We start from the raw sequence: 11,268 nt of genomic DNA on the forward strand, positions 1-11,268 counted from the left end.
ATAAAAATTAATATACCTTTACATGTATATCCATGCATGTATATGTATAAATATGTGTATTTACAGATACAGGGTGGTTCAAAACGACACCGACAACGTTTGGGAGGTGATCCCTAACATCAAGATACGACAAAAAGTATAGACCAACTTGGGTGCACAAATGCCTTCTTTCAGAGTTATAGGCTGCAAACAATATGAATAAAAATGAAGTTTAAATCAACATAGCTCCAAAACGATGGGACCTACTGTAGTTGGGTCAAGACTTCACTTAGAAACGAGTATGTTCCCTATCCAAATATCCAAGTTTCAGAATCTAGCAGTACTTCCGCGACAATTTTCATAGAGGTAGTTGTTGAGTACTTCAGATTATATGCCTGTAGACAAACTCCCTTTATAAAAATTGTTGCATGAGTACCTTAGGATTCTGAAACATATATTTTTGGATAACGCACATATTATTTCCTAAGTGAAATCCTGACCCGAATATGGTAGGTCCCATACTTTTAGAGCTGTAGACCTTTAAAGATCATTTTTCCATGTTTCGGCAGCCTATAAGTCCGAAGAGAAGCATTTGTACACCCAGGTTGGTCTATACTTTTTGTCTTATCATGGTGTCCGGAATCACCTCCCAAAAGTTGTCGGTGTTGTTTTGGAACACCCTGTATATGCGTTCATAAATGAGTAAATATATTTATGTCTTTATTCATACAATTTGTCAAACAACTTAAATAATTAGAATTGTCTTATAATTTTCTTTCAGCTCCTGCACCAGCTCAAATGCTGTATCTCAGGACAGGAAGTATGTTACATTACCCTTATTGAAATCCTATATTTTTTCGTGATAATACATGTTAAGGTTACGAAGTGGAAGTTGTTTCTAATTAGATAACGCTAATATCTGAGTCGAGACGTTGCTAATGTATCGAATACAGCAGCTGTTTTCTCAAGGTTTCTTGACTGAACTATGTTACATCCCAATCAAATACTTTTGGAGGTGGCTTTAGCACTCGTTTTGAAAATCTTAGTAACATACGCTACAGTTTAAATTACGTAAATTAAATCAATGCTATTATTTGTGTATTGCAATAAGTTCTCGTTAACATAGATGATGAAATAAGACTCAAATTTAAAAATTCAAATAAGAAGTTTCATCATAGTCTAGAAGTAAATATAGAAGTAGTCTCGTTGAAACAAATCTAACATTTTAAAGCATAATTTATTTATTTATTTGTCATCAAAACATCAGTTACAAGCACAATTGTAGTGTTGGTATATTGTATAATAAATTTAGAAAAGTTTTCTCAGAGTTCATATTACAAATGTCAATTTCTTTTTGTTCGGCACATCTTTTATTATAAGCACAGCATATTGTCCACATTCGTGACTTCAATAATACGTTGGCCCTTGCTTTCCTGCAATAGAACAGATCAGAATTATCACCCCAGTTTTAATTTTAGGGACGTGAAAATTTTTAATCGATATTAGATCCGTACATTTAAACTTGTTTTGTAGTATTTCATGCAGAAAAATCAGATCTGTGAATTGAAAGCGTAATCGTATACATATTCACATTCAACTTCTATTGCAAAATTATATAACTAAACTTAATGTTGATTTTTCTAAGTAAAGTATTATCTATAGGATACAGAACTCTATTCAATGTGTAGGACGCAATAGAGTTTGCTACATAAATTTATCTTAAAGTCATTTCGATTAATATTTAAGTGTATCGAATGAGATCGGTTTTGTCTTGTTCAGTTAAACACTGTAGTATTGTAAAAAAAATAAAGGGAGACTTAAAGTCCACTAACGATAATTGAAGAGCTTCTATCGAGATGTTTACTAAAGCCAAAGAACACAAAAAAAACTAATGTAAAACAGTTACTTCCCTTTATCTACTGAAGATACCAAAATATTAGAAGATTTTGCACAGAAGTTCTTATATTCCACTTTTTTTCATATATTTACTTCCCTTTATCATTATGACAAGGTTTATATGAGAATTACATGATAGAGTTTCAGTTTTAGATTGGTACTATATTCAGAAAGTCGTTTCAAACTATTTTGTCACATGGATTTGCATAGCAAATATACAAATAATACTGTAGAGCATTTTACAAAAAAAATCACAATAGTTTGAGAATAAATTCCTCGCATCGGGAAAAAAATAACAGAAAAGTTCATATGGACCTGTGGTCGGAAGTGCGTAGTTTTCTAGTTTAGGGTACCGAAAACGTGGAAAAATGAAATTTAAAGGTCCGTAGTTCCACTACTATAGGACAGATCGTAGTCGAGTCAAGACATCACAGAGGAACTAGTATGTAAACTATCCAAATATACATCTTTCAGAACCTCTGGTACTTGCACAATCAGTTTCAGAGAGGCTGTTTGGTAGTATTTGATCACTCTCCATCTATCTCTCTAAAACTCAGTGTGCAGGTACTGGAGCATTCTTAAACATGGTTATTTGAATAGGTCACATACCAGTTCCTTAGTGATGTCTTGACACGACTACGATAGGTCCCATGACAGTGGAGTTTAAAGTTCAATTGTTTCGAGTTTTCGGCACCTTATAACATCGAAATTTTCCACCTTTGAGTTCAGGTGTATTTGAACATTTTTTTCTTATTTTGGTGTGAGGAATTGTGACACATTTTTGTAACACCGTATAACTTGCATTTAATTTTAGAATCAGCATTTCAACTTCATTTCAGCAGCGATGTGTTAACTGCTTAACATATTGAGGGCATTACGCTATTACCAATGTTATAATCCTTCTTGTTTCATAGGTATTATGTTTTAGAATTCGTTTCTTTACTAGCATCATAATCAAACCCATTTCTCAAAATTTTCATTTATTTATTGTATGTCTTTATAGTCCTATTCAAACCATAAATTAATAGATAATAAATTATATTTTAAAATTACAGAAGGTTCGGGATATCCTTACTACAGACGTTACGGAGGTAATACTTTTTTATGATTAGTTATCAAATCATTTAATAGAAAGTAATATATCATTTGAAAAGAACTGTAACATATATCACGGAGAAAATATTAATAGAAATATCTTTAATTTTAAATAAATAAACTTACCTTTGATGTGTACAGGGATAGACAAAAATATTGAAACACCTGGCATAAAGAGGAAAGCATTTCAAGCACGATTTATGTTTGAATGGGAGGTGTTACGATTTAGGGAGCCATATTCTGGTATTCTGTCGAACCTATCATCACCGTTCACGAACATGTCACTGCAAAGAACTACGTAACCATTTTGAGTGACCAGCTGCATCCCACAGTGCAATCTTTGTTCCTAGATGGTAATGCCGTTTTTCAAGACGACAGACCCTCAGCTCACATCCTCCAGGACTGGTTTGATGAGCACGAAGATGATGTGTCACATCTGTCGTGGCCTTACAATCGACAGACTTCAATCTTATTGTGCCTTTTGGTGAGTTTTGGAGATCAAGGTGCAAACCCGCTACCCACCACCGTTGTCTCTTTAACAACTTGCAGCTGCTTTGTCGGAAAAATGGTACAACATCCTTCAGATGTCCATGTGGGATATGTATTTCTCCATTCCCCGTCGACTGCAAGCCGTTCTGCGTGCTAAACGAGGTTCTACTTGCTATTAATAAATGTAATGTGAATTCCTCATGTGTTTCCATATTTGTCCAGCCATGAACATTCTATTTTACTAATATTCATTGACACATAGTGAATAAATGGACAGAACTTAATCCGTAAAATTAAATTTATAAACATTGCGTAATTAGATTTAGTGCCAGTGATGTTTGTTTGTTTATAGTTTTTAGAATTTTCATGTCCCTGAGTTCAGTACAATTTTCCAAAGGAATCCTCAGAAAAAGAAATATAATACCTTTATTTATGGTGCATTCCACTCAAAAAAGTTCAGAGTCATACTTACTAACCTACAAGAAATAATAATATCTTATCCTCCTAAAAATATCAAATGAAGCCTAATATTATTAAAAAGTCTTGATTTCAAAAGATTTTCAGTGCACAAATATAAGAAAGACGCTCAGTGAACAATGAACACGGAAAATAACGAAACACCAATTGTTTTTCTTACAACCACAACTGGCGAGAAGATAATTCGTCATTTCCTTAGCTTAATTCAAAAATCGAAGATCTTCCCGAGACTTGAGATTGTGATGGACATTCTGATTGTGTTATTCGTAAATTTGCAATTTCTATATTTATTATAACCTAGTACCACATCTTCATTACTCAATGTACATAAGATAGAATTTCAGGATTACAACCATCCGGATAAGACGAAAATTCCCTCGGGGCAATACAGAATTCCTCTAACCCTTTTAGGTTCTGGACTTTTAGGTAAATTAGAGACTTTCAGTCAAGTGGCTACAACATCATCCGTATTTACCGTATTATAATAGTACACACCTCGTTGTTTTTACAATGAAGCAGCCTTTCAAACGATGTAATTCACATTTCCCTATTATGTCCCTGAGATGGGAAATTTTAAGAGAAATCGGGATTTTTCTGATTTATTTTTAAATTTGGAGCCTCTCTGGACACCTCTTGTGTTAACACAGAGATCTGAAAATCAACTAAAAATACAAAGGGATGTACAAAATGTTATGGGTTAAGCTTCTATCTTAAAAAGTAAGGGCGGCAAAACATTTACAAATGTCCCCACAATGTATCATATTACAGCAAAAGATTCTGATCTCAGGTAAAAAAAAAAATCCTGGAACATCCCTATTTATCTTAGGGTCATGGTTTGTATCACATTCTCTTCAGAATAAAATAGCCTCTCAAATGGTACCATTAACATATCTCTATCATGTATGTGAGGCGTAAAAGCGCGAAGAAAGAATTTTTGGTAACCAATATCCCTTTTCTTTACCTTTTTGTCCCTGTGAACTACTCTGTGTTAAAGCAGAGAAGTGAAAAGTCTGGTAAATTCTACTCATTGCTCTGACCGTTCGTGCAAAATTCAATCTTCTAGGTGCGAAAGATAGCCCGCAAAAAATAATAAAAAAGGCCTATTTTTTAAGTTATGACGTCATCACCCAATATGTCTCGACGTTGAAAAGCTTCAAACCATACGTAACGTGTTCTGCAATGCCTCTATGCCTAGAAAAACAAACAAAAAACGGAAGGAAAAAGTTTCACTGCCACTTTTTAAATCGAATAATGAAGACACTACTTTACTACCTAAAAGACTTAATCGCGCTCAAAATTAGGCAGTTGGAAACCCTAATTAAAGATATTTCATTGCGGATAGTTGGAAACCAAACTTTCATTGCGGATAAACACTTTAGAACAAATAACTAAAATCCCAGCAGAATATGACTCTGTGCATAACCATCCTCTACTGCGTTTCTTCCAACCTCTCTCTCTCTTTTCTTTTATGCACAACCTGTCTTCTACATGTGTATACCATGTCAAGACTAAACTCACAATGAAACTAATGACAAACATTTCAAAGAAAAAGAAAGATGTTTTAAATTGAGTGTACCTTTCTGTAATTTTTAAATTCAAAGTACTGAATTTGTATGACTGAACCTATACAATATTTTATGTACAATTATATATTTTGTTTTACCATAATCTAAACTCAGAAGACAATTCGTATCGCTGTGTTATATTTTTATTAAACAAATTGTGACAAAATCAAATGATTGATTTGATAGACGCAAGCTTTCTGGTGCAGTCCGCAAACACTGTCGAGCATACTGTAGACATCGGTAGTGAAATTAAAAAATGTATTCCAGTTTTTATTTGTATCTATGGTATAGTAAATACCAGAAGATTTTTGAGGTGAAAGAACTTGTGGGTCTGGAGCAGAACTCAATTACAAATCTTAAATTGTTTCTCTTATTTGTCAATATTCATTGAAATTATATCCTGAACGGATTTCTGCAATGAGAACTATGTACTGAATCAGAAAATACTATCTGTTATTTAATGTACTTTTCGGATTTAGGCCCTTAAAAAAAGAAATATATATCAATTTGCTGAAAGTGTATGACATAAGTAAGACAGTATATGATAGTATGACACCCTATCTATATTTTATGAAATGAAATTAATATTTTGTCGTTTGCCAAGCTCCCTAAATCTGATTGCTCTTTTTTCAGGATAAAGAAGTTGGTCGTTGGTGGCGCAGCTTCCTGCAAGGAACTGGAACGTAAATTATTGTATAATAAAAGTGGTGATGCAAATAAACCTTTTAGATAATATTTCCTTACATTTCTTTTATGCTAAATTTTTAATTTTAAATTTAAGAAATAATTATTGAACCAAGGCTACGTGAGAAATGATGTAGAAATATGAGGGTGTAATTGAGAAGTAAACATTTCATGGTGTCATACGATTTTCGTACGGTTTTCATAACTGAAGAAAATTGTAAACAACATAGAGATGAGGTTGAAATAACAAGTCGTCATTTACTTCCTGACACCTGAAGACTATAAACGTATCGAAATTCATCGCGAAATGACAGCTGTTTATTGCGGTGCTACTGTCAATACTAATACGGTGATATGGCTGGCTCAGGTAGTTCCAAGTAGCAAATCTTTCTATCTCAGTGTGCATAATCAAACCCTCAGTGAACGTTCCTTTACTGCATCAGATGAACAACAAGAAAAATCATAACAACGAAATGATACTGTCAGGTCAAGCCGCAACAAAAGGCCACAAACTTCTACATTTTCCAAGAGAAAAGTGCATTTTGTCATAATCGAGTGTTCGAGTATCATAAGATCTGTGTTCTTTGACGATGCACACGCAAAGGACAAGCTGAGGAGGAAGAATGTTTGGTAAGACCGGTTTTCAAGTTTAAGCGTAATTGTGAGGGTTTTCTCCAGTACATTCTCATTGAAGTTGAATGATGGGCCCATAATTTTGACCCCGACAAAATACAATTGTTGGAATACCCTCGGAGCACATCTTCATTTGTCAAGAACTTTGAAAGTAGTTCATTGGGAAGGTAAAGGTGATATTCATAGATATTTTCAATATGTCATGCTCATTGACTTCTTGAAACACGAAGTCACGATAAATTACCAACACTATGTGGAAAAGTTGAGGATGCTCTGCGTACGTTTGGGATCCTATTTCGCAACACTACAACGCCATTCCATAACACAAAAACAAGACATAAGAGTGGTTGCAGCAATCAAGGAGATTCTATCGAATCATAACGCGTAATTCATAACGCGTAAACGCGACTTTCCAAATGTTGTAAAGCACCAGAAAGATAACATCTTTGAACAACTTGAAGACAGAAAAATATAAAGTATCGTAACAAAATAATCGTAAGTTGAAAAATTAAGCTAAAAATAATATAGCACCTTTTTAAAAACAAAGTTCCATTCTGTTGTTAATTGGTTCGTTCATTTACAGTACTGATTTACGAAACCATACATCAACCCAAGAATTATATGCTTCTTACTTAAAATGAATTTTTACTACCTTTTGAATTATTAATTGTGGGAGAGTTACATTTCTAGGTGCCCTATATCTAGATTTACTTTATGACAACTTAAGTGTTATGAGTACAAATACGAGCTCCGGAAATTTGCTATGAAAAAAAAGAACTGTTCTAAATGGCAACTAAAAGGTACGAATGTAATTCATAACGCGTAAACATACGACAAAACTAAGCATATGTGGTAAGTATCGTGTACTTAGTACGGTATTACATCTCTTAATATCCTTCTCAGGTAACATCTCCATATCTTTTGATTCCTTACACATACCTTATATGGAACAGCATTACATATTTCTTCTGTAAGTTCTACTAAACAACGGTAAGAAGGACACCGGATCGAGTTTAGTCTTTTTCACAGCCAAGACTGCATTAGACATGGACTTCCCACATAATGTGGAATCCATGTGACAAGTGTTCACATCCAGAAATTTATTCTGAGTTAGATATTATGAAAACCAAAGCCTGGATTTTGCTCACAAGAAGTAAGTTTGCTAACCATATTTCACGAGGGAATTAATAGAAGTTTCAGCAAGCTGATTTTTTGTCCTTCCATTTTCCGTTATTGTAAACGTATACACAGACACGCAAACACATACACACTTGTAACTTTTAAACTAATAGACAACAAACGCTCAAAGTATGTACCATGGAAATATTGGCAAGGGTTTACTGTTTTCCACATTCTTTGATATCACTTGGTTAATAGGATTCACAACCAACAAAACGTTACACTGTATATGTATTTTTTAAATCGCACTACGTCAGGTTATTATATATTTCAAAATTACGTGTCAAACAAAATATTTCTATTCCGTGTTGGAAAGTTGATGACGCTACAATGTAACAAGTATTCATATTTTGATTATCTCCTACATTAAATTAACAGTGTAAAATTGCAGAGGGTCCATCTATAACTTAATTTGCATTTTTATTACATTTTCACCAAATCCATTCTTAATGCATTAACAATCGTTTGTTACGAGTTGCGCTGCCTTTGTCGTTGCTGGTTCACTTTACGAAGACTTAACTGTATTGGCTACAAATACAGTGATTTTATTTCGGTACACTCTATTTAATCCATTTAAAAAGTTATGTTTTGCAACTTTACAAGTATTCTACCCACAAATTGTTACATATGTATGATATACATGTGCAAACATACTTCATAAGAATATTCGACAAAGAGGTGCAGGATGAAAATGGAATGTCATGAATAGTTTAGTAAAGGCCTGAAAAAAAAACGGAAATTTGGGGTTAAAAAAACAGTTTTTTACCGGCTTTCCCGAGCTTGGAAAAAACGGAAACATTCTGAAAAATTGAAATTTTCGAATATTTTACTAAATTATGCTTTTAAAATTAAATCTATTATAAATTTACTAGTTTATAGTTAAGACTATTGAGTACTTATAGTATGTTTATTGTATTATAATAGGGAAAATTTATGGCAACAAATATATTTGCACCACTCCTTTAAAGTTAGCACCGTGATAGAATGGAGTTAATGGTTACAAAAGATACTCAAATATAATCTAGCTAGATTAATTGATATAAATTAATTGATTTAAATCATCTTAAGCAATCTTATGAAGTTCTCGCTTTATGTCAGGGAAGTGTTAAAATAACGGGGGCAAGATCATTTTAGTTCTTACCGGTATGTTAAAATTAAATATATATTTTATGAGGATACGTATTTTATTTATGCTGTGTAAAATTTCCGGAAATTTTGAACCCATTAGAAAAAATCTTTTGTTCGAAAATATTGACGAAAATCGGAAAATACACTGTAATTTAAAAAACATTTTTTCGCGTGATGCTAATCTTATATGATCTAACGTTTCTACAGCATATATACAACGTATTTCGTTAGCAGGAAAAATACGTAAAGCAACAGGCTTTAATTTTACTGTTTAGTTATCTGATGTCTAGTAAAAAAAAAAAAAAAAAACTCTTTATTATTTGTTTTTTTTTCGAACAACTCAAAAAGAGTTAAGTTCTCATTTACACATAAACACATACACCACACAAGTGCGTAATTTGAGCAATGAGAAATATATTTAAAAATTTGACATGTGAAACTTCCGTTTTTTATTATTAAAGACTAGCAAAATACCCGTTCTTCGCATGCGGAGAATACATTTCATTTTGTCCATAAAGGACACCAAAACTGTCACCAATGAACTTAGCGTCCCCAAAAACTATGAATTCGATACTAGTATTTGTCATTTTCAATTACTTTTCCATGTCACCCTTTAGGAGTACTAATGGGGGCTCAATTTGAACGACATCAGGTTATCACTGTTCATCTCAGCGACCCCGAAAACTATTGATTCGACACTAATATCAGTGATTCTTGATCATTTTTTATATATATCACGCCTTCCCTCTTCATGAAGATACGACGCTGAATTTGGATGTAAATGGCATCGGAAGTGTCACTGTTCATCTCAGCGACACCAAGTTACGATCGAACAATGACACTAATATCGGCCATTTTCGATCATTGTTAAGTATCTCTCCCTCCACCGCCCTCACGTTACGACGCCGAATTTGGATTTGAACTCCATTGGAAGTTTTAGTCTTCATCTCAGAAACACGAAAAACTGCGGATTCAACACTAATATCGGTTATTTTCAATCATTTGCATATATATATATATATATATATATATATATATATATATATATACCGCCAAGTTGCGGTGCTGAATTTGGATTTAAACGGCATCGGAAGTGTCACTGTTCATCTCAGCGACCCCAAAAACTATGGATTCGACACTATTATTTGTCATTTTCGATCATTTTATATATCCCCTCTCCCTCTTCCCCCAAGTTGTAGTGCTGAATTTGGATTGAAGCATCATCGGAAGTGTCATTGTTCATCTCAGCGAGACCGAAAACTTTGAATGAGACATTAATATCGGTCATTTTCAATATATATTCCCCTTCCTTCCTTCAACTTGTACCTTGAAAGTGAAATGACAAAAAAAAAAAAAAAATCCGAGGTCCTAACCACATCTATGTTGGAAATTTTATCGAGATCGGTCTGGTGGTTCAAGAGTTGCAAATATAGTCAATTTCATTTTTATATAATTTTTCGCACTAGAAAACAGGTATTTGTTTACATGCAAAATTTTGTACATAAAGTTTAAATAAAAGTATATATTAAAATATTAAATAAAGTAACTACATGTTTTAGTGTATTAGTGAATTTTGCCTACTGCTCTATCTTTTAAGAAGTAATTTGGTTAAAATTAACAAGATTTCACCAGATCAAAGAGCAAATTAAGAACTCAATTTCACTCAACAGCCCTATTTGTTACAAGATAAACGCTTCATGATGGTAGATGTGTATGAAGCTGTAAAGGTTCTGTAATTAATGCATAATTATGAATAAACGACTAAAAAGCACATAAAGGATATAAGTACACACTATTAATTCTCAAGAATAATTACAACAGTTTCATTTCCGAGTGCTTCTTTTTTAAATATTCGTAATATTGAAATTTCCGAGCTTATACCTTTCACGCGTTCGGAAAATAAGTGGTTCCATTACTAGCCCTTTGGGGATCCTATGGTACAATTTGTACCATACGCGTGTTTCATGGTACACCTTGTCTCAAAAAGGTTGAGCGCATTCTTTATTGGTGTTTTGAGGCAAAAATTTTCTAAGTCCAGCTTCGGGTATCTTCGGGAAAAAGTAAGCCAGGTTCGAACCTCCAAGCCAGCCTTTGCAATCGGGAAAAAGTTTGCAGATGTGTTTTTCTTCTTTTAAATATAATA

At 33.3% G+C, this 11,268-nt stretch overlaps 1 protein-coding gene across 1 annotated transcript in view; it reads left to right on the plus strand.

The window, feature by feature from the left end:
* LOC145683732 (uncharacterized) overlaps positions 1–6,236 on the plus strand; it is a 61,645-nt gene extending 55,409 nt beyond the window's left edge. Inside the window, exons 14-16 of the mRNA XM_081755252.1 lie at positions 761–799; positions 2,931–2,966; positions 6,135–6,236. Of these exons, the coding sequence (XP_081611378.1) occupies positions 761–799; positions 2,931–2,966; positions 6,135–6,139 (80 nt within the window). The 3' untranslated portion in view covers positions 6,140–6,236. The remainder of the gene's footprint in view (positions 1–760; positions 800–2,930; positions 2,967–6,134) is intronic.
* Positions 6,237–11,268: the final 5,032 nt, after the last annotated feature.

The sequence above is a fragment of the Thermobia domestica genome, chromosome 4 (assembly GCF_964235325.1).
Source record: "Thermobia domestica chromosome 4, izTheDome1.hap1.1, whole genome shotgun sequence".
Lineage (NCBI taxonomy): Eukaryota > Metazoa > Arthropoda > Insecta > Zygentoma > Lepismatidae > Thermobia > Thermobia domestica.